At 49.9% G+C, this 24312-nt stretch overlaps 1 protein-coding gene across 4 annotated transcripts in view; it reads right to left on the reverse strand.

The window, feature by feature from the left end:
- MVB12B (multivesicular body subunit 12B) overlaps window positions 1-22566 on the reverse strand; it is a 55276-nt gene extending 32710 nt beyond the window's left edge. The window contains exons 1-7 of one of the 4 annotated variants that reach the window (XM_062011231.1): window positions 22452-22542; window positions 17288-17405; window positions 16101-16223; window positions 11272-11379; window positions 8273-8369; window positions 5160-5289; window positions 4740-4862 (exon numbers count right to left, since the gene is read on the reverse strand). In XM_062011231.1, coding sequence (XP_061867215.1) covers window positions 4740-4862; window positions 5160-5289; window positions 8273-8369; window positions 11272-11379; window positions 16101-16211 — 569 coding nt within the window. In that variant the 5' untranslated portion in view covers window positions 16212-16223; window positions 17288-17405; window positions 22452-22542. Of the gene's footprint in view, window positions 1-4739; window positions 4863-5159; window positions 5290-8272; window positions 8370-11271; window positions 11380-16100; window positions 16224-17287; window positions 17406-21907; window positions 22051-22451 lie in introns of those variants that run through there. The other 3 variants (XM_062011230.1, XR_009820032.1, XM_062011229.1) reach the window with 3 other exon arrangements.
- Window positions 22567-24312: the final 1746 nt, after the last annotated feature.

The raw sequence follows: 24312 nt of genomic DNA on the forward strand, positions 1-24312 counted from the left end.
TCTTATTTCAGGGGTTTAAGTAGGGCAATTGCTATCTTCTTGTCAAAACCAGAGCTGCACTTCCCTGGTGCAATGCTCCTGCCAGATCAGTATTTCAAGACCTGAGGACTTGGTAGCACGGGCCTGCTGTGCTGGGAGCACAGTGAGGGTGCAGGGAGGGACCTGCCAACCACATTGCAGACCCACAGCTGCGAGAGGCAGCACAAAAGAGCTCTTTCTGCAGCTTAATTAGCCATGTGGATCAGGCAGGAGTTACAAGCACAGCAGATGTATGCTGAGGCCCTGGGTCTGGCATGGTGTGCAGCCCCTCTCTGCAGAAGACCAGACCCCTGGACATCAGGGAGAGGCACACGTGCTGCTCTGTCCCTGGGCACTGCTCCTGCACTGGACTAGAGTCCAGAGGGACAGCCTCCGAGCCACAGTGCCCTCATCATCGCTGGCCTCTCCTGCACAGGCCAGGTATCCCACTGGCTCTGCCACCTCTCCTGGTCACCAGCCACACTTTGCAGCTTTGGCACTTGGGGCCAACACCTTTTACCCATTCGTGTGCCACTCTGATCAGTCCTGAGCATTAGCAGCCAACTTGTGGCTCAGCCTCCTGGATGGCAGCAGCACTGTGAGGCCCATCAAGACCTGACGGTTGGGCTTACACCCTGCCCCAGCATCTCCCCTCTCCCCTGTCTGCCTCTGTGGCTCTCCATCAGACACACCACAGGCATCCCAGACAGGCAGCCAGAGGAAACCTGCCCTTTCAAACCCGATCACCGAGAGCACTGCCATGCTAAGGCACAGTATGAATACCAGTGGGTTGTGGCAAGATCTTCCTCCCCCGTTAAGCCTTTAACCTTTTGGATGACAGCCCTGCAAACTAAATGACTGAATGATTCCCAGGGTCAGCACAACTCTACATTTTCAAAACCTGACATCAACAAGTAAAAGTTGTGACTGAATCCCAGTCTCTCTGAGAGGAAGATTAAACGCCTCTGACACATCATCTGCAATCAGAGTGTGCCATTTCCCAAAGTATCCATCACAGATTGATAACATCCATGCAAAAAGTTAAGTGCAATTATGTCTGTCACTGTAAAACACACTTCAGCAGCACTGACTGACATCTTGCTTGCAGCTGACAAATGGTGAGAGGGCTGTTTGAATGATGGTGGTAGAGACTCCTGGAGCACCTCGGGAAGGGATGTGAAACACACTCCCGAACCACAGAAGCCAGACATGCTCACAAAGCACCATGGCTGCTCAAGTTGGCTCTGCATGCATTCACAAAAGTCAGACACTTGCTCCCAAAAGGCTGGAACTTAGGAAGGAGAACATCACATAAAATCCTGCTTTAGCAGATCTCTAGCAGAAAATCTGCTCCAACAGAGCTCAAGGTGTGGAGAGGCTGCGCCCCAAGACACTGCTCAAATGCTCATGACATACTTTTCCCCAAGTCCCCGGCCCACACAATGGGCTATCCACAGGCTGGGTGAAGTACAAGTGTACAAAGAGCCAGGCGAATTACCTGTTACTAGCACTTTTTTGGGGGAAGATCACCTTCTTATTCCCCAAAGTGATGTCACCATGCAGCACTAGAGAGTGCAAGCCTTGAACACACAGGAGAGGTACTGAGGAACGTTAGCTTAAATTCCCACTGGTGACTCAAGTCAACAAAAGCAGTTCTTTAGTAGCAGCCTTCTAGGATGGGAAACTGCAAGTGCATTTCTCCAGACTGCCATTAGTGCCAAGAAGCTGTCGCAGAATTTGGAGAGGAAAGACAGTAAAGCAGCTTGATGCCTTGCACAATAGCACGGCTGTGCTCCACAGCACAGCGTGCCACCCTCACCGGGATGCACCAGGGAAGCCGTTAGAGACCATTAAGCCAGATGCCTGCAGTAGGAAATACCAAGGAGAAGAAATATCTGGAAAATAACACATGCAGTCCAGCATGAATATCAAACGAAGCATCCTCTTGTGCAGCTCTGACTGCGAGCAGTGACCCCGCGACACAAGCAGCGGAAGCAGCACTGCTGACGTGCAGCAAGCTGTGCAGGTCAAACCTCTGACACATGACAGAACTTCAACTGCCACTATCCACTGCCATCAATGACTTACATCATGGATCAGAGGAGGAAACAAGGCTGGTGCAGTAAAGTCCTTCCATTTAGGGAAGTTTTGCGGTTCAGAAGCTGGTTTGGTTTATGTTTGGTGTTAGCAATTGCTCTGAAGCACCCAAGCATACCCTCTTCATTTAATATTATTTTATAATGCTAGACAGCAACTGAAGAGAACAGCTTACATATCCAACCAGCCTGATGGCAGAACCTCCACAGTGCTCTCTGTTCAGCACTGCTCACCCATTTCCTCTCAGCACTCACGGCAGCATCGGAACAATTTGCTGCTGCTCCCATCAGGATATATCCACATGGAATAAAATAGCAAACCAGCTACCAGTGTAATCTCATCTCTCTGTGGTGACATAAAAATAAGAGGTTACTTGTGACTCCAATCTTCCACAAGCATTAAGTGTGGAGTAACTTACCACATTCCCGATAAAGTACTGGAAAAGGCTTTCAGGTACGTTGTGTTCCCCGTAACAGTGAAATATTTGCAGGATGGACCTTTATATACATTTCTATTTCTTAAAAAATATATTGGATAATAAATAATCAGAGTAAAAAAACCACACACATGAAAGATGTTTTGAATGATCAGGCTGGTGGTGTAAAAGTTACCTGTAAATCACACACAGGGCATGAGCACGGAGGTGGCTACAGACAGGTGGTTTTTACTAGGAGGCATTAATGTAACATTCAATTATTCCACTGCATACTGGCTGTTTTAACTCAGCCAAATTAGAATACATTTTATATTGACTATTTTGACATTTGCTTTATTTGGCAAGTAAAACAAAACTGATCCAATTTCCTTGCAGCCATTGTAAACCATAAACTGTACAACAAGAGGTTATAAAATATATAAGCCTTGTAAACACTTTCTTTTCAGACTGTCACTGATGCTCTGAGCTCTAATTTTGGCTCCATTCCCAACAGCTCCAAAGCTGCTCTGCAGCCTTCCCTGCTAGGCCATAAAGTGACCCTTCCAGCTTCGTGATTAAGGACTGTCATTGACATTCTCTTGCTATGGTAATTTTTTCTCTTTATTGTGGAAATCTGCCCAGACAGGAATTTCTTGCAGACAGAAAATTAAGATCTGTGCTCTGAAATCAAGACATCTTTTTCTCTGATCTCACATGGCCTGTGCTAGCACGTAGTTTATGTACAGCAGAGCTTCAAAACAGTGGATCAGCTCCTGGTGGGACAGGCTGAAACCTCCACAATACCACTGGCTTTTCATCTCTTTTGCCTTGTCTGTTTTGAGAAGGAAGACAGTACCTCTCCCTGCAGCACACCTGACAGTACAGGACAACAAGCAGCATGCCATGGCATGGCAGGCAACTGAGCAAACCTCAGAGAAAGAAACGCCCAAATGCTTTGGAGAGCTCCAGAAGCCACCACAGAGCAGCAGATTTATGTCTGCGTCAGAAGTGAAGGCTCCAATGTACACATCCACCTTAGAAAGATACCCGATAGCTTTTTCAGGAACAGCTTACAGCAGTTTAAAAGCATCCTCTGTAATGACCTGCAAATCAAGACTCTGAAGGACACGAGTATTTTCCACCCATACAATGACCTTTGTATACAAACCGATCCCTCTGGAACTCCCCTCTGCTGCCTCCTTCGAAATTCTAGCTCTCAACAGTTACTGTAATACTGTACACGTATCTGCAGTATATCAAATGTTACTGCAAAAATGTATGTTCATTTAATTAAGTAAAAGCCCAAAGGGACCTGCAGAGAACGTGCTGTCCCCTGGCACAGTCCGGCCCAGAGTTCAGTCGATGAGCCCTGTCTGTAGCAGCCCATCTTACACTGGATGTTGCGCTTTCACAGCAAATGCCAGGCGAAGAAAGTGCTCAGTCTAACCTCTGTCTGGGTTAGTTTGTTGCTCAACAACACTCTGTTTTGCCCAGAGAAATCCATCAAGCAAGCTGTCAGTTCAGGACTACCGTTCTATGCAAATATACACACACGTGCACACGTTTATACACAGGCAAATGCTGCCCACAGCACAGGGAAAAATATGTGGACAGACACTACGTCAGCGTCTGCCCAGAAGTGCTGCTCCTGCCAGTCACTGCAGGATGAGCAGTCTGCTCTGCTCTGCACACATGTCAACTGCAAGACAGGAGCACTGTAGTTCGATCCAAGAAACAAACAACTAGGGCCAGTACTACAAATCATGAATGGACTGATTCTGGAGAATGAGCAAAAACTTGTCTCCCTGTGCATTAAAATCTGTATGATGACTTCACCTTCCCTTTGGCCAAGGAGAGAAATCATCTTGGACACTGTTCTGGCCCATCCTCCAAGGGAGACCCACACATACTTGTTGGAAACTACAACATCCCACACAGTTTAAAGCAAAGCAAAAGCACAGATTGCCATTTTGCTGCTTCTGTTTGCTTTCCATTCTTCCAACTTCTTCACACGGACATCTTTATACAATAGCCAAAGGAACATCCAGAAGGCAAATACTTGAAAGAACAACATCCTCCATCCTTATCAGATAATGCCACGTAATCATTCATCCTGATGTGGGACCCTGGCCTTGATTCCCTCAGGCAAGGTTAGTAACAATACACCATGCAGCATGGAGCAGAAGAGGCTGGAAAGCACAAAACTTACCTTGGCAGGTTAGGAGCTGGTGTCGAAGATGGGACTTGGGAAGGAGGAGTCACGGGCTGTGAAGATTCATGGTTGCGTGGAACTCTGCCCATCCGGTACCAAATGCCCATGTTGTTCAACTCTCTGTGTAATCAACACAGAAGACATCAATGCTACAAGCAAATGCTGCACACATGCACAAGTATCAAGCACTGACGTGTTTCACAAACACCTTGGCTAATGAGAACCAATCTAACTGGGGGAAAAAAGGGGTTCATTAATTCCTACATCAAACTCAGCAACACTTGTACTTATGCAGACTTTTCTAATGACAGGCTTCAGCTCTAACAAACTACTACTTGGTAATTACAGGAAACCAGGATGCTCAGCCTTGGTACAACTGAATGTATGACAACAGCTTCTGGAGTGAGGGGTACTTACCCTATGAACGTGTACTGAGGAGGGGCTTGTTTAGATCTACCCAGGATTCGGATATCACAGATCGCTGCCTCTGTAGAATCTCGAGGGATGAATTTAATGCACAGTCTCTTCTTTCTGAAAGCTATTTCTTCTGCAAAACAACCCAAGACACAGGGTGGTTTTTATGCAAGATTAGGGTATAAATGTTATTTATTGTCTCTCCAGATATTAGGCAGATAATTATGGCAGGAACTGGAGCCAAAGAACAGATATATGTCAGCAAACCAGACAGTGCAGTGCCATTCAGTGACTGGGGAAATTTTCTATCAGGAGCTCTTTGTACACTGTGTGAGATTTGTTATTAGGAACTGTGATAAACCAATACTCCCTACTACCCTCTGCAGAGAAGATAAGACATCATGTATGCCACAGAGTACTGCACTACAGAACAGAAATGGCAGGGGATTTTTCCACTTCCACATACTCGTAGTCACTTTCTCTTTCCAAGGTAGTGTTTGCCCTCCCAACCTGGACAGTCACATCTAAATATTCCTCCCACAAGTATTGCTCCTAGGAACATACCTGGAAGCTGCTGAGAAAACCAGTTTATTCTGACAAGTGTTTCCAAGCAGCCAAATGAACCAAGAGGAGGAGTAGGCAGAAAAACAGACTGCCATGCAGAGTGGCTTACTGTAAAAGCTGTCTGCCCAAATCCCAGGCACCTGAAGTGTTAATGACCTCTCCTGACTCACTCAGCAAGCACTGAAAGGATGCTCCCATCCTGTTTGCCTGGTATCTTTGTAGGGATAAACCAGTTTTACAAAGCAGTAATTGCTGAGACCTCCTATGAGGCCACTGCACTGCACTGCTCTGTCGTCAGAGGATGGGTGAATCGGCTGCATGGCCCTCTCCTGCTACACATCACACAGCAATTTCACCTGCTCCTGTGCTCTCCATCCAGAAAAATTCAAGACCATCAGAGTTCAGGCTTATCTGTATAAAGAGTTCATGTATATGCACGCTGCCTGTCCACATGCAGATACAACCCACATCCAGCTCCAGGTCAGACGCATGACAGCTGGTGCTACTGGCACACAGACAGACTTGCCATGCCTGGCAACCATTGCTTTATCTCACCCTACACGAGAGTCCCAATGTGAGCAAGCTGAGGCTTCTATTTGTGAATGCAGGCACTTGAAAGACATGACAGAAGTCTATTGATAAACTGAAAATCTAAAGTGCAGACACTGAATGAAAATCTGGAAACAACCAACAACTACAAGCAAGTGCCTGCAAAATAGAAACTCTTGTGTTTAATATGAATAAATATCCTCCTCCAGCTAAAAAATATGCTCTCATTTCAACAGATGGCAAGCAGCCCTGTCTCTCCAGGCTCCTCCTGTTTTGTAATCTGCACCTTGGAGAAAGTAATCCATTCCTGCTTCTGAAATGTGCTGTCACACCAGCACCAATAAATGCACAGACAGTGCGAGGTGTGTCACAATGCAGCATCTGTGTGTGCAGCTTTGCAGCTACCATGCTGCTTTTTAGAGATGTCAAATTCTTATGTCTCTGAAGTCTAGTCTTCTCCTGCTTTGAAAAAGTGAGGGTTGTATTTGAAGTGCCTAAAACTCTTTTTAGTAGCCCGGGACTAAGGCTTCCACGTGTGAAAGTTTTCTCAGAACCCAGTAAAACGTGCCGTATTTAATGTATGTACAGGTCAGCTGTCAGAGAAGAGCCCAGAAACATGTGACCACAAATTTATCGCTGAACTAAAACGATGACTCTTATTTGACTTTTACAGTAAGTACAAAGCTGACAACCTGCTTTTGTCTTTGGTCTCTCTCACACTTGGCTAGAGCCTGCAGTCTGTAGCAAACTTGGTTCAGAAGCTGGACTCATTAATTACAGACGCCTAACCAGAATTAATTTTAAGTAAACATAAACAGTCAATTGAAATGTGTTCATTCATGCTAATGGAGACAGGGATATGCACCACTTCATTAATACAGACGGTGCCTCTGCTTTCAAGATTGTATGGGCTGCAATCCAATGCATTTTAAACTAATGATGAAGTCTCCTTCCACCTTTCCACCAGGACTTCCACAAAAATTACAGCAGCACATAGTAAGTGCCCAGCACTCCCTGAGGTATCTCCCCCACTTGTGCCCAGGAATTCTCCAGGGAAAGGGGGCAACCCAGGGAAATGTAAAATGGGCTGCAGAGCCTTTCACTTCTAGGTCACCAGTTCAAATGAGAACCAGGTCAGCAGTGACTGAAAAACCACCCTCATCTGCTGCAGACCCGGATGAATTACTCTTTGCAAAGCGGGCCCTTACTAGCTCCTTTCTACTCATAACTAGGCTGGATTTCATTACTGATGAGCACTGGTACCAGTCCTGCTCTTAAGCAGCAGCTGTACACCAGCCCCCAGCATCCTGCAGCCTTTGCACACTCTGCTCCTATGGGACTCGCCTCTGGCGCCCTCAGCTCCGTGCCTGCACTGCCGCTGCCTCCGGTACACACCGCTCCCGCTGCCAGTCTCAGGGGATCCAAACACAGTTTAGGAACTGCAGGCTTAACGCTGCAGCAAAGCAATTTCTGCCCTGCAGAAACAAGGATGGTATTTTCCCTGCACATTCCACTCGTGCCTTCTCTCAGCAAGCGCAAACATAACCCATCGTCCTCAGCACTGCTCGGCAGGACACAGGCCTTCATTTGTTCATGGTGGGAGGGATAAAGCAGGTGTGCAAACACAGCAACCACAAGCACATGCCCTTCCTTTTGGTACTCATTTCTGAACATCCCTCAGCACATCAGCTCTGCTCCTGCTAGGTCTAGTCCCCCCTTGCAAAATGAAATAAAAGCTCTTCCTTCCTGCCCCAGGGCTGTGCTGCTGTAGCAGGTGTGCTGGCGACAGGCAGCAGTATTATAAGGCCTGAGGAGTACAAGAACACCAAAGGCTGTTTTACTGCAGCGCACAGTTACCCACAAACACACAGATGCAACCCCAGAGAGCAGCAGTGGTGAGAGCATCCCTCTGCCTGGGACACTGTCCTCCACCACCCAACCCACAGGCACCAGAATAGCAGCTGATCCTGAGGCACAAGACTGAAGAACAGACACCAACTTACGTGTATCAATGGTCTCCTGGATGGGGATGAAGCCCACAGGTAAAGTGTCTTTGATATCAATGAGCTTCATATCAACCAAGACGTTGCCTAAATGACTCTTCGGAGAGGGAAAAAAAACAGCTGACTATGACAATGTCACCAAGCTCAAACCCAGCTTTTCTCACCCACTGAACCCCAAGATGTCTTGTCATTGTATCTGACCACTGACTTTAAAAATGGCAAGGAGGCATCAAGTCAACACTTGCAACTGTTCCCTCTGCAGGAACCACAAGACGATGGACTAGGAGGCTGTGGATAACTTTCAGCATTTACAGATTCTTACACCTCATCCACTGCCAGACTTCTGGATCCTTGGAAGCACAATCACTTCCTTCCCTTTGGAAACATGGCAGTTCAAAGCATTACCTCCATCAACCCACTCAGTAAGCAGGTCACCTTATTCTCACACACTCTACAACAGCAACATAACACTGTGACAGTAGCAGCAGAAAGCATTACGGGAAGATGGTTCATGCAGACACAGCCAAAGTTATTACATGCATTAGCTAATTAGTACTGAACAGACATGGTTCTAGCTCCAAATGCAGGCTCACTCCAGAAGAGCAGGCCATTTGGAATGAAGGACTTCATTTCGAGTCCATCTGAATTCTGAACTGATGCCTCATCCTATTAATCAAGGCTTGAAGAGCTCAAAACACAATTCAGAATGACAGCCTCCACAATTGTTTAGAGACCAGATTTTCTTCGCAGTTCTCGTTAAAGCCAGCACTGCTGCCAATAATCTGGATTCACGTATGGAAGAAAAACACATTTTAGTTACTGCATGGTCTTTATAAACAGAAATGCAATACACAACAATTAAAATTTCATCCTAAGCCATCAAACCATGTTACTGTGTTTTACTGTTACTGATTGCTAAGTAGCTCCTTTAATCCGGCAGCCTACTTCAGGCAAACCCCTACTCGCTGGTTATTATACTGAAGTGTTTAAAAACATATTAAAATTTGCAGCTCTGAAATAAGGGGAGATCAGGTCTGATTTTTTTTTTTGGAGGTCCTGTATTTCATGGTCAATCCCTGACCAGAAGGGCCACCACATCTGCAGGCCTGTTCCACCTCACACAAGTGTGGTCACACAAGTGTGGCACACGCCCTTTGCTCACACAAAGAGGCTGAGGCTGAGCAGCCGCCAGATGCCTTCATCCCTACTTTGGCCAGGCCATCTTGAAGCAAGCAATGCTGGATGCTGCAAGGCCTGAATGTATCAGTTAATGTGGTCCTGGCACAGCAAATAGTAGATGAAGTGGTCGTTGCTGATTCATCTTTCATGTTTTGTTTATCCAAACTGTCTGGCTGTGTTACACCAGCAGGCAACTTTCAGCTGAACCAACAATCACTTCTCCATCAAGAGCAGACAGGCAGGAGAGATGCCTCTGATAAGTTTGTTAGCTGCTGAAACACTGGGAGTCAGTGCTGGTGCTCTGCCATACACATACACAGGGAAAAAAGGGCAGAAAGCCTCTCCCTTTGGAGAAGCACCATGTGGGGCCTCCTCACCGTGACACTCAAACACCAGCAGTGTACTCATAATCTGTCAAACACTGTAAGCTGTTGAGAATAATGATTCTGATAGAGAGATACTACAGGCTGTCTCTGTTTTGAACGTGGTATCTGAGGTGCATTAACTCTGCTAACTACAACACGTTCTTCAGGACCAATAGCTCCCAGTGATTTTTTAAAACCAAAAGAACCCTGAGTGGTAAAACATCCAACCCCAAGTGCAGCAACACATCAACATCCAGGGCTGGGGCTGGCAGTTGTCCCCCAAACTCGCTCCTCATCAATATGACGAACATATTCCCAAACTGTGCTGAGTAGAGGATTCATGCCAGAAGCCCAACAGGCGCTGGTGAGGGCATTTACACTGTCTCTGGTAGCCAGCAGTTGCTACTATCCCGTAATTACTTCTGACAACCTTGCATTTAAAGTAGCCACAGATAAACTTAACATTCAAATCAACACAAATCTTTCTGTTTGCCTACTCTGGGGCTATTATTCCTGCTACTGCAGGTACTCAAGGATGAAAGGCATAATTATTGTCCATCCACCCCAGGAAGCAATATTTCCCATAGCTCTGGAGCTTTATTTTAATCTAGAGGCAGGCAGAGAAGTGAATGGAATAAAGGTCAAATGCTGGAAATTGGCAGCTCCTGGCTTTCCTGTCAGGACCTCTGATGAGCTTCTGAAGTCACAGTCACTTTTCTGTTCCTGTCACTGCTGAAAGCACAATTACAAAATGGTATCTCCATACCCTGACAAGCGAGCCACTGTGAATATCCAAAACGGGACGAAAAGCAAGATTACCCACTAGATGGAGTGCATTCATTGTAGAATTAAATAGTTCCTCCAGAAAAGAGGAAGTTTTCACACTAGCCTAAACCAAAACCACAGTAGAAGATATCAGGCTCTCAATGCACACGGTCTCCTCTCCTCCTTGGAAGGTGTGGGCAGAAAACTGCCACTAATCAGAAATTAGCTTGAGCTTAACAGCCACACTAGAAGATTACAAGAACAAGGTAGCATATACACAATGTGAGCAAATTCTCATGAATCAGCACCAAACCAAGAAATGATCTATGATGTGCTTGGATCCTGAAACTAACATTTCCTTCATTAACACTACCTGCAGCATTTGCTTCTCTAGGTAATTAGAAACTCATCAGGATCATAAGCATGCCGTGACCACTGGCAACAACAGTGTGAGGGGGCTGCTGAAACGCAGGCATTCCCTTTTCTGCTGCTTTTATTGAAGGTCTTTCCAGAGATTTCTTTCCATGAAGAACACAGACAAAATGCAAATATCTAGCCGTTGCACTTTGCCTCCTGACTCACACAAAACCACTGAAATGCCTGAATTTATAATCTGCTCCATAAAATGAATCATCTTATGGGTACCAAGCACAGATGCAAATCATGCAGACACTCAGCAAACGGACTTACATTTTCTTTTGAAAACGATCTCGTGAAGCACAGGTATCGTGTGACCTTGGATTTAAACAAGCCATCTTTCCAGAGGTCAGCATCCAAGCCATCTGCTGTTTGTGCAACCTGGAAAGAAAAGACAGAGGGAGAGAGAAGACGTGTAAGCCAAGATAAAGTTAATATATGTGCAATACTTCTTCCTCAGACCTCTTCTAATTAACGGTAGCCCGAACTCTCACAGCAGCTCATTAGCTTCTTCACAAGGTACAGCGCAAAGAACTTCCAAGAGGAGGTATAAAAAGAAGTTCTAAAAATGTTGTCTCTTGGGAGTACATTGATTAAAGATGTTCTGACAAAGGCTATTCTAACGAGGAAACAGCAACCTTGGATACAGTCTCCAAACAATAGGTTGGAAAAGTCAGCATGTAGAGGCTCTCATTACCACCCTACACGCGAGGGTGCTCTGGGGCAAGCTGTGAGGAGGGGTGCACATAGACAAAGCACAGAACCTGCTCAGTCTCAGTGTTATTTTAACAGAAAAGCCACTGAGGCATTCTGGCTCCCATGCCAAAAAGCTGCTTCCAGCAGCTGAGGAGAGCTCTGGTTACTCGCAGGCTTTAGCAGCAGTGCCACATGCGAGGACGCACTCCGCAGAGGTCCCTCTCCAATCAACCCTGAGTCTGGTTGAATCTGCGGCAGACACCCGGTGGAGGGCAAAGGAAATGGACCCAGGGCTCTCCACTGAAGAGACAGAGGCAGGTGCAAGAGGAATAAGGCAGGAGAAGATCTCACCTTCCAGCTGATAAAAGGACTGGTGATGAGGCAGTACCAGGCTCAGGGGAAGGGCTCTGCTGTATCAGTGGCTGGTTACATGCCATGCACAGTGTGAGCTGGCAAGAGCTCCTACCCCAAAGGGTTTGTTGCTGAATAAGAGAAGGTGGCAGACACAAGGAGAAGGGCAGCAGAAATGAGAGAATCCCACCAGGCTAACACCCGACTAATGGCTCCCAATAGGAGGCTGAAACTACGCAGGAACACAGCTGAACTTCTGCCTAATGCCTCTCAGATGGGGGCAAACCACTCCACTGCAGCTCTTCCAAATCTAATCTTATTGAATTGAGCAAGGCCTTGGCCCCAGAACAGCCTGATAACCAAGAGCTGAAATTTGTTGTTACTGTTTGCACCCATGTTTTGCCAAGCACGGCAGGGAGGCACAGCAGTCCAGGCTGACCCTGCACTCCCCTTCCCACTCCTACCCCTGCAGCACCAGTCTGGCCCTTGTCTCCTGGGAGCCTGCAGTGCCAGGCCTGGCCCACAGTGCTGCCCCTTGGGCCCCTCCAACGCTCCTCCAGGCAGCTGAGCAGCACCAAGGGGACTGCCATCGTGCTGCCTGCAGAGCCTCGCAGGAGGATGCAAGTGGCAGAGCAGAGGATGGCAAGTGCTGCCAGCCCCAGGGCCCCAGGCAAAACGATTTCTCATTCTGCCAAAACGCAATAGTTGCAGGTGACATCCCCAGCAATTAACCCTGAGCGCTCTGCCTCCGCACCATCCTGCTGACGGCCTTTTCCAAGCCTGGAGAAGGTAAGCATGCATTAACTTGTCAGAGAAGTCATGGGGAAAGAAAACACAGCAATATAAACAGGAAACTTCTTACATCACCTGCTGGGCTCCTGCAGGCAAGGAGGATCCCCAGTAGCTCCTGAAGCAGAGCTGTGCCTGAGCAGCACTGCTTCACGATGGCAGTGTGCCCACGGGCAGCACAGGACAGGAGCCGGGCCTGGCAGGATGGGCAGCGTGCAGCCCCTGCTCAGAGCCTCTGCTTGGCTGGGGCAAGGAGCCTGTGGGTCTTGGGCCCTTGGCACCCAGAGTCCCAGGCAGTGGGAATGGTCCTTCTCCTGGATCTGGGGGAAGATGCTCCTTCAAGCATGTGCTACAAACAGATGCACTTGATGGAGCGGTGTCCAGTGAGGAAGGGGTCTCCTAGCCTACCCTGGTGGGCAAGTGACCTGCAGGGAGATCTGTCTGCTGCCCAGCACTCAGTACAGGGTTCTGCTAGAAACAAGACAAGTCTTCAGCAAACAGGTCCACTAAACTGCCTGCCCCATGGATGCTGTACAGGGCTGTCTCTGCTCCATCATCTGTGGGCTCTCACCCCAGAGCAAACCCCACTGTGGAGCTGGTGTTCACCTCACAGCAAGGAACATGCTGCACGGGAACCACACCTCTCTCCCTACCTCCCACCTCTCCTCCCTTTTCACCCCCACCCATATGCTCAGCCTTGCCAGTTTGGGCAGATTTTCAGGAACCTGAGTTCAGACACACTCTGTACATTTTGGCAAAATCAAGTCTTTGGTGCTTCAGCTGTTGAAAGACCTGGCTCGTCATTACAAGCGTCAGCAGCTGTTTTATAAGCAGACACAAAGGCAATGAAGATTTCTGAGTAATTAAAAAACTACTGAGGGAAGAAAGATCTCTGACCCATTTGCCAAGATTCCCCTGGTCTGGTACTCTGGGCCCTGCCACCTCCAGCCAGGCACACGCCGAACCTGGGCTCTATGCCAGCCTGGGTGTTTAACTTACACCTGGACTGAAAGCATCCACGCCTTTTCTTGTTAGCTTTAAAGAGGAACAAAGGGAAAGGAAGCAAGAGAATATGGCAATGGTTGTTTATGAGGGAAAGGACATGAATGAAAGGGAAACTGCATACAGCCTATTAATAACATTGCTATCTCAGAACAAAAGAATTGGGTACAACATCATCACTAAAGTCAAAACCATCAGTGAACTACACAGTGTCAAATTTATCACTAGTAAGAAGAAATACTTTCCTATGCCACTCCAAATCCACTTGTGGAACCAAACGTTGCAGGATGCTGTAGCAAAAGGCAAAACAATCAGATCCCTAAAGGGACTACAAAAGATGAAGAGCAGTTCTGCTTTTGAGGGTGCAGTTTGAACCTCTACTAGGGGCTTTAGGGAGTACACTCCTGGGATGGAGATGGCACAGCTGTCTTCATCAATGCTTTACACCCTGAAGCAACCGTCGGTGTCTCAGTAGGGAAATCGCATATCTGGAGAAACAGAGAGTCTGAGAGCGCCCAAGTCTGCACCTTGGCCACGTCTCAGATTTCCTCCTCTGCACTGAGAAGTGCACTTCAGCATACTCAACTCCATGCCTTCAGACAGGACTGATGGGGTTTCAGAGAGGCCACAGGGAAGTGGCTGCTCCCCACACCACAGCAGAGCCCTGACTTGTATAGAGCCACCACTGCGTGCTACTGTCCCATGGGTTTGGGCACCAGGACATCCTGTTACACCAGGGCAGTAGCCCGAGCGGCCCCATCACAGCAAGTGCTGTGGGGTGGAAAGGAGACCGACTACAGCTCACAGCATCCAGGCACAGAGTTGGGCTGCTCACTGCCATACATGTGGCTGAAGCAGCAGTGGGGAAGTCATGCGTAGGTGGGACAACTGCAGGCAGCAGACACTCCCCAGAGCCTGCAGCTGGGACTGCTGCCCCACAGTCAGCCAAGAGCTCCTTCTGCACAAAAAGGAAGGCAGAAGAACCAGAGGAAAGGCAGCCTCCTCTCTGTCCCCCTAGGAGAGAGCGACCCACATTCACAAGCATTATTACACCACCACTGTAATTGGATTAAGCCACGGGAAGACTCTTTTATCTTGTTTAGCTTAAACTGTGTTAGGGCTGAAGCTCCCTATTAAACCACAGACAGGCTATCTGGGGTGAGCGCTCTCTCTGCCCAGTCATTTAGGCAGAATGCAATTCTGTTATCGCAAGTCTCACATTGTCCCATGCTCTTTTATCAGGGCAAGCAGCTAATTACACAGCCTGGCTCACGCAGGTAATGAGCACTCAGAAAAATGCAGTAAATGCAAAAACCTTCAAGGTCTTTAAGAAGCCTTTTCAAAATTCTCTCCCTTGTGTCCTTACTTCAGCCTGATCCATTTTCCTCCTTCTCACACTGAACAGGGTATGCAATGATCCAGAGTTGGAGAGGTGTGGCTCAAACCAACTGGTCACCACTACCACACATGCTGTGCAATTCTGAAAACCCAAGGTGTGATGTAGCACAGTTGAAGCAGGACAGACAAAAAGGTGAGCAGATGGACTATGGGCCAAATCTTTCCATACAGAGCTCTGTAACATCAGTGTTTTATGATATTTCACTGTTTGGGACACCAATCTATGGGGACAAATATGCTGTTGGTTACAGAGCAACTAACCCAAGGAACAAGCAGCTGTTAAACAGTGACTTTCCTTTTATCCAGACACACAGTCATCTCCGTTGTATCCAGTTGTCTTTTCCTGCTTCCCAGTCTCCTGCCAAAGCTTAGTTTAGAGGTTTGCATTCTGTCCATCAAAATCATCCTTGCAATTTCAGCTGGATGCGAAACTCTCTGCTTCCCCTTCTGGAGCTTCTCATCATTATTGCGCAGTGTTGATATGTGGGATTAAACAGCTGATGCAGGACACATTTACTCAGAGACACAATTTGTGCAATACTTAGGACTCCTTCAGGATGGACGTTACTAGTATTATTAAATGTGCATGCTACAGTGGCCAGATGCTTCTAAAACCCCTCCTCCAGGTAATTATCTTCCTCTGGAGTGGCACAGATGAAGTAGCACAATTGCACCCACAAATCTCCACTGAGAGAAAGCACTAAGTGCTGTGGGCTGAGAGGTGGGCAGCTGGATATCAAATTACTTCTTAAAGCAGATGTCTGAAAGTAAGTCCTCTCTGGAAGGGATGCTGCTCCCAGCAAGGTAAAACCTCACTAGTGCAGAACCAAAGCATTAGCAACAGCAGCTGAAATAGTTCTACTTACTACATCATAACCTGTCGGTGCTCGGTTCCGGGATGCAACCACACCAACACCTGTGATGGGATCCATTGGCAAGTCGGGCAAGGCATCAGAGAGGTCTCGCACTTCAGGCATTATGGACTGATCCTGAAAGAAAGGAGCAGAATCAAAGGGCTGCTCAAGCAGCATAACCCAGCAGAAGATAGAGAGCCCCAAGAGCTTGCATGCATGCCACAGTGCCTGTGCTGACACACCACAGACTGCCAAGTTAAACAGAGGATTAGGCCAGACACACCTTCTGCACTTTCATTTGCTTTTGATAACAGGGTATGTTTGTGCAATGCCCAATAGGTTTGGAATTTGGGCCAGCAGCCTCTTCCGAGATTAATTTTGTTGTTTCCAGGATGCTTGTCATGGGCTGGTGCCCGTCCAGCAACGATGGGAAAACCCAGGCTCGTTCACTTCCCTCCCAAACGACGAGCAAATTTCATCCCCGAGTCAGGCTGGTTGGAGCAGATCTGCCATTTTAAGCAGCAAGAAATCTGCTCCTAATGGCTTCGCTACCAGGTTTCCCATCCACTACAGGTGTCAGACACGCTGGGGGTTCCCCTGCGAATCTTCAGTCCCATCGCACCCTCCTGGGCCAGACTGCTCACGGAGCAGCACAGATGTATCTGGCGCTGTGTGCGAAACCACGTTGACTACAGAGAGCCTCGACACTGGGGAACACAGACAAAGCAGCACAGGATGGTCTGATGCAAAGCGGACAGAGGCCTTGAAGAGGCCTGAGCATCTTCCAGGAGAAGGGAGACATCGCTGAATACTTCATGGGAGGGGGATACGCAAAGAGGGGTAGAAGCAGGTAAGACCAACCAATTTGGAGAGATGCTGTTGCAGGAAGCAGGAAGCAAGGATCAGAGAGCTGCTGAAACAACTCGCTGAGGAGGAGGATGGGGAAAGGTGCCACTGCCTCAGCATGTGGTCTCCTGCAGAGGCAGCCAGTTAGGGCAAGTCTTCTCTGGCTTTCAGGCAGGAATGCCCCAGGAAACCACCCCCCACGCACCCCGAGATAAAAGGGCAGTGCTTTGTGTAAACAAGCGTCACTGCTGTGCAGCCAGACAAGCCGTGAACCAGAGCTACCTAATTCAATTCCCTCCTCAGAGCAATTAAACCCCAGCATTTCTAGGCCATGTAGACAGCTGATTACTTACTGCTTCTAGAAAAGGCAGAGGTGAGTGCTGGTGCCAGTGGGACCTGGGTTTACACTTCACAATGCCCAGTCTGAACAAACATCGTGCTGCAGGCAATAAAAAAGAGCAAGTCCGGGCCCTATGTAAATAATAAAAATGTCATACGAACAGCCAGACTACCTTAGGAGTCCAAAACAACAGATACTAGTGACCACTAATGGCGCAAACACTATTGCCAGCGAACTAAACCCAGGACAGAGCTCTGCTTCAGCACCTAGACAAGCATCCAGCACACACAGCACAAAGCAGATCCACCTTGCTCCCTGCACAGTTTAAGCCTCCAAAGCGCAACTAAAAGTGCACCCTGGGCCACATCAGCTCACCCTCCCTCCCAATGGGCTCCCTGTCCTTGGGGTGGGACAGGACCCTGAGGCAGGAGCGGTGGTGGCACCCAGCACAGCCCAGACAAACCCTGTGCTGCGGTGCTGCTGCACTGGCTCAGCCAGACATCTTGCAAACAGTCCACAACCCATCGCCTAAAACACGCAGCACTGAGCAAACCTAATGTGAATCCAACACAGAACTTACAATCTGTTCCTCACACAGATGCACGTCTTCTGAAACTTTTCCAAGTCACTCTCAATAACGTGATGACTTGTTATTACGCATAGGGAGGAGCTGGGAGATAATGAATGCTGACACGAGCTTCTCTTAGGCCATTTTGAACTGAAATCCAGGTAAGACGCAATATTTCCCAGCACGCTAAGAACACCACAGCTGCACCAAAAGGAAACAGACCTGCTGCTCCAGCACTTCTGGCCTCCACTAAACCTGCCCTAATGATGTGCCAGCTCACTCGGCAGAGGTGGGGGGAGCAGTAGCAGCTGGGCTGGCACTGACAGCTCGCCTCCAGGGCAGGGGGAAGCAGAGGGGCCGTGTCCCCTCTCAGGCATTGGGAGAGTCCAGGCATGCAGGGAGCCCATGGCACTCATTCCTCTTCCACAGCAGTAATGGCAGGGTGAGGGTTAACACAGGGACCTGCTGAAGAGTACACGCTGCCCAGTCCCTGGCCCACCACGCCGGAGCCTGCTGCGGTGAGGCCCAGCTGCCCCAGCAGGAACCCCAGCAACAGCAGCACCAGCCTGGGAGAGGCCAAGGACAGAGCTTTGGGGGTCTCTGGCATCACTGCAGAAGGGGGTGGGTGCCTTCACCCGCAGCACGATGCTGCTGGGCAGACCCCCTCAGTCTGACCACACTCAGTCCTTGCTTGGCAGGACGAAGAAGGGCACCTTTGTCAAAGCCGTCAGCACGTCAGGGGGAGGGGAAACAGCATCAATCCTCACTTTGTGCTGGCTCACACAAAGCCCCTCTATGGCAGCACCAGCGGCTGAGCACGGAGAACCGGGCTTTCCGCCTCGAGAGGGCGGGAGGCAGAAGCTATGGAGACGTGATGCAGCACCAGCACAGGGCCTGCAATATGGCACAGGGCTGGAGCAGCAGCGGCACAGGGCCTGGAGTGGCATCCTGCAACAGTGAGGACTCAGGACTCAGTTGAGCTCTCCATGCTCACCACAGGTGCACAGCACTCACCAAACCTGGCTCTTTCCACAGCCTGAAGCTCTTACCACAGCCCTTGCCTACACCTGACAGAGATGAGTGGGCAAAGCATCTGCCCATAAAACAAACATCCAGGTCTCTGGGCAGCACAGTGCACCCTGCTCCACGGGGGGCTGGGGCAGCAGTGCTCAAAGGTGGCTGGTGCCAGCACCAGGCCAACAAGGCACAACGGGACTCTGCCACGCCGTGCCACACAACACGGTGAGGCTCTGCATGCCAGGCCAGCCACTTGGCACAGCTTCCTGTGGTGCGGGTGGCATCAAGGTCGCATCTGGAACAGATAGGGAGCAGCAGCAATCCATTTACACACTTGGATAAATGTTTTTGTGAACTCTGTATAGGTCAGAGGAGAGTCTCTGGCTGGGAAATCATACAGACAATTAGTTACATTGCATTTCTCCCCCAGGGCATCTGCAAAGTTTGGTTTCTTTCTATCATGCCTTTGAACGTAAAAATGAAAAAACAAACAGTGAATGGACAGATTAAATTAAGGAGCAGGATTATAAAAATACTCCTATCAGACAGCTTGTTATTTTAATGAAGTTCTCTGTAAACAACATGAGTTTGACCTATATGGGGCTGCCTAACATCATGGTGGCTGAGAACTCCAACCAGCTGACCAGGAGATGCCTTTCGCCATCCTGTGCTACGCAGCGTCTGCTGAACTCTGCCGAGGGGCCTACGCTGCTCGCCAGCTGCTGGGTTATTTTGGGAACAGCCCTGGACATTTTTCCCATTAGCTGGGAACACAGTCCCTGGAGACCGTCCTCACAGCAGGGCCACATTCAGCCCCCTGCGGGCCCAGGCAGAGAGGGGAAGTCGGATGCGAGCCCTGGGGCAGGAAGAAGCTTCAAAACACCATGGGGCTGCTTGGACAACACGTGCCTCCACTTGAGAAAGTCACAGCACATCCTGGACCCAAACGGCACGTGGCAGAGGGGCGGGATGGCCGCAGGACAAGATGCAGAGAACGGGCTCTTGGCACGCAGCTGCCACGCTGCTGGCTTTACGCCAAATGCTACCCGCCACCTCGAACTGGCCACGGCATGGGGCAGGATCCTGCAGATCTAAATGTTTGGCTGCAGGAGAGGCCTTCAGGGACTCTGATCGCCTCTGCCACAGCCTTCTGCCCTCCACCAAGGCCCTGCTTTATCTTCTTTGCCACGTCCTGCCCAGGGTTTTGAGGGCAGCAACCAACTCAGGCCCAGCTCAGCCCAGCCAGAACCAGACTGGCCTCAACATGCACATGGCCGAGGACAGTTCATCACCGCAGAGGAGATCATCTTACAGCCCATGACTGCAGACACACACCCCTCCTCTACTCCCATCACTCCCAAGATTGTCTGTTTACATCCTTTTCACTCACTCTCACCCATTTTCCTGCTAGGTCCTCTCTGCTTTTATCAGTTTATCCTAGCTGTACGTACTTCTCTGCTGGCTTCGCTCTCTGAAGTATTCCACTTAGGTGACTGACCACACACACTACTGGGCTTTGTCTGGGACATATATATATAGCAAATGGATATGTTTTCACAAATCAATGTATTGTTGGGAGTTCGTAGAGCATTTTTCCCCTCTTGATGTTCCTTTTCAACAAGTTAGGCAAGTTCAAGAGCTGGTGGGTACATGATCACATCAGGCCCGATGATGTATTTGCTACAGACGCATCACGCTGCCAGCAAAGCAGGTCAAGTTCTCAAGTTAAAGAGTAAGGGACTTATTGAGAGAAAATGGTCTTATTGTTTCCTCCTTCAACCACCAGCCCTGCACTTTGACACTGACTTGCTCTTCCCACAGGCAGAAATGCATGAGCTAAGGCAAAATTGGAAAAAAGTTATCATCTCACTGTGTTCCTGTACCTTGGGAAATAATCCCAAGCAGACACACTGCTAAACCCCCTGCTCACATGCTCAGGTTAATCCCACCATCATTCTGGAAAGGTGGTAGGTACAGTTGGCACAACACGGGTTGCTCAGAAGTTACACTGACGTACTTGTCCACACACCCATCCTTCCCACCGCATCCGGGAACAGGACATGACCTCGGCCAATTTCCTATTTCTGTTCATAGAATAGTACTTAGTTTCAATCAGAAAAACAGGAGACCACGGCAGGACATGGGGTCAGGGCCCCGGAGGCCTCCCCTGCAAGCAGGCTGAATTTCAGTTTCATGTTTCTCCCCAAACAAAGGTACTTTTGGAATCACTCCTGCACCCAGGCTCCCATCGTCCAGGCAGCTGCCCCACACCAGCTGCAACATCTCTACAGTTTGTGACTGAACTGGATGGAAACAGGAACTCAAGTCGGAGAATGAGCAAAACTGAGATCTTGTATTGCTTCACAGCTCTTCTGACTATGGGCATGCATTTGTGAAGAGTGTCCTATTTCAAACCAAAATTGGTCTCCATCCACACACAACCTTGTATCAGGGCAGCAAAATTTAGATCACATTCAGTTCAGTTATTTCTGTCTTGGCACATGTATGAACCAATCCCTGGGGGCTACAGGAACCCATGAGCCTGGTATTCACTGCATCTGAGCAGCACATGCTACAAGACTAAGATGTTGTATGGTTTATTTCACAGCTCCAGAAGCTCAAACTATGTCTCTGCCCCAGTATGCAGAGAAAAGCTAGCAGGTAAGGCTATCTCAGCAAAAAATTACAGGGATGACAGTCAACTTTCTACACAACACACAAGCTCCACTATGGTACACATTAGCATCTTCTCAGCTAAAACACAAGATGGAGAAACCCATGTTTAAGCCCAATGAGCTGAACACCTCCTGAAGCCCACTCTGTCTTGTTTCAGCTGAAGGACTCTGTTCGTATTACAGTGACCATGCTGTGAACACCCCAGCTCAGAGAATGCCCAGAAAATACGGGAGCTTGGTGGATCTTTGAGAATCTCTCCAGAAACCAGAGCGAAAGCTCACTGTCCTCAATAACACAAGACGCAAGAGAGGCAGAAAAAGCCGAGAACAGGCGAGAAAAACGGGCAGTCCAGTAAGCCCACGCTGTAAATACCTGCGGCAAACGCGCACGTGAAGCACAGGCCTTTCTGTTATTCTCTCCAATCAGTCACTAATAAAATTCGCAGTAAAATCCTGAGCAGGTTAAGGTCACCGGGCTCAGCCCCACGGCTGGTGGCCGCAGCCGTTCGCGCAGCTGAGCGCCCGCCCCAGCACAGCGCGGCCGGAGGACAGGAGGCAGCTCGGGGCCGGGCGGGCAGCGCAGCCGGGGCGCGGCCTCCCCGCACCGCACCGGCGGGCCCCGCCCGAGCCCGCGCACCCCACCGAACCCACAGCCGCCGGCGCCCGGGCGCTGCGGGGGCCCCGGCAGGCTCTGCCCCGGCGCGCTGCCGGGCCCCGGGGCCGCTCCGAGCGTGTGCGGGACTCCGGCCCGCCCGCACCAGCGGCACCCCCACCGCCGCGAGCCGGCATCCGGGCCGGGTCCCGCTCTCGGCCGCGCCGCCCCGCGCACGAGCCCCGAGCGCCCGCAGACCCGGCCCCGCGCTCGGCAGCGGGACGGCCGCGTCGGGCCGGGCCGCGAGGCCGCGGCGACACTTAACTGTTGCCCGTGCGGCGGGCGGCGGGTCGCGGCTCCCCCGGCGCAGGCAGAAGCAGCTCCTCATCGCCCGGCGGGGCCGGCGCAGCGCGACGCGGCCCGGCGGGAGGAGCGGCGGCGGCGGGGGAGCGGCCTGCGGGCCCGGGCGGAGCGGGGCGGGGAGCAGCGGGCAAGGCCGCGGCCCGGCCCCGCGCGGAGCCTCAGCGCCGCAGCGAGCCGTGCCGGGGCCGCCCCGCGCCCACACCGCGGCACGCAGGGCCCAGAGCCCGCCCCGCACCGGCCCCCCGCAGCGAGCCGGGTCGCCCGGCTCTCCCCGCCGCGGCCCGTCCCCGGGGACCACTCACCGTGGCGGCCGCGCACGGCCGCCGCCCGGGCACGGCCCCGGCCCCCCGCAGCCGCGGCCCCGGCCCTGCCGCCGCGGCCCGCCACAAGTCAGCCGTTCATCGAGCAGGTTCCGCCGCTGCCCTCCACTGCAGCGGGAGCTTCTCCACAGCTCCCCTGGGTAGGCGGCTGCCCTGCAGGGCAGGGAGGAAGAGGCAGACAATGGCAATTAGGTTAGTGGGACCTCAGCGGTCCTTCTGAAACAAGCTACATCTGGGAGATGGGCAGCAGCTGCTGTGGACCGAGGAAGGTCAAAATCTGTCAATCCAAGTGAGTTCTCTTCATGAGAAAACGGTCCCTGGGGTTTGGGGATGAGCAGATTTGGGAGCTCCCTTGACCTCAGTAAGATATTTGATTCCCTGTTTTTTCCCCTCTCTTCCGTTCTTTGTTTGCTGAGATTTGGCCTCTTGAGGAGCCCTGTGCAGCCTGTTCCCTTCACACCTGGACAACTGTTTGCTTCTGCCATCCAACTTGGACCCTCTATGAATACCCCTTTAGCCAGGCTGAACTGAGCAGGAGCAGCCCTTCTCTTTCCTTCCAGGAGGTCTGCAGGCTGGTTTCACAGCTATCTTGCTGTCTCTGAGGTAGGTAGGAGCTCGGCTGACCAAGAGTTTCCCACAGGCCCAGCTGTGTCTGGTTGAGTTTGAGTTAGTGAGATGCCTGCAGAGTTGTGTGCAGCTGAGGACCAGGGGAGTTCTTGGGTTTGATCCTCAGGGTTGTTCCCGTTCCTCTCCCTTGATCTTGGCATGGTCAGACTTGCTGCCAAGAGAAACACTATAAGCTTTGATTAGTTAAGTGTTGGAGAAGCTTGTCTGCAGAGCAACACACACATTAATGTTTTCATATTCCTGTCTGTGAAAGCAAAGTGTTCTGCAACAGCAGAATCTTGGCGTCCCACTTGCTCTTGGATACAACCCTGGACTGGGACCTGCAGGAAGGCATTTTAGGAACCACAGTAATAACTAGGTACTCTGAACTACAGCTGTTCCCTCACAGTTCAACCAAGGCTTTCTGGCTTCTACCATACACAGACCTGATGGCTGGTAGCTGATTTTGGGTACAAAGACTAAAAAGTATATATATATATATATATGTATGTTTTGAGCAATAAGGAGTACTGCATTTTTTTTATTTGGAGAGTAATTTAGAGAGAAGGAAAGATGATGCCTGGTGGAAATGAGGAATATATGTCCCATACATAATATATGCCCCAAATGCCCCATTACAAATACAAGAAGATTTCCTGAAGTGGAGCGGTTGTTACACATTACAGCGTGCTAATACTCCCCCACGGAGATGCTGATACTGAGAGAGTCTTTAGTGTAATAATATTAAAAATCCTGGAGTTTCAATAAGATCCTCCCCGCTACCATGGCGGTAGGAAATGAATTGATTCCAAAGGAAAACTCTAATTGCTGCTTAGTATCCACAAAATATTCTAAGATTCACTGCAAACATATATCCCAACGTGTCTTGGCGTGATC

This window comes from Colius striatus, chromosome 19 (assembly GCF_028858725.1).
Source record: "Colius striatus isolate bColStr4 chromosome 19, bColStr4.1.hap1, whole genome shotgun sequence".
Classification (NCBI taxonomy): domain Eukaryota; kingdom Metazoa; phylum Chordata; class Aves; order Coliiformes; family Coliidae; genus Colius; species Colius striatus.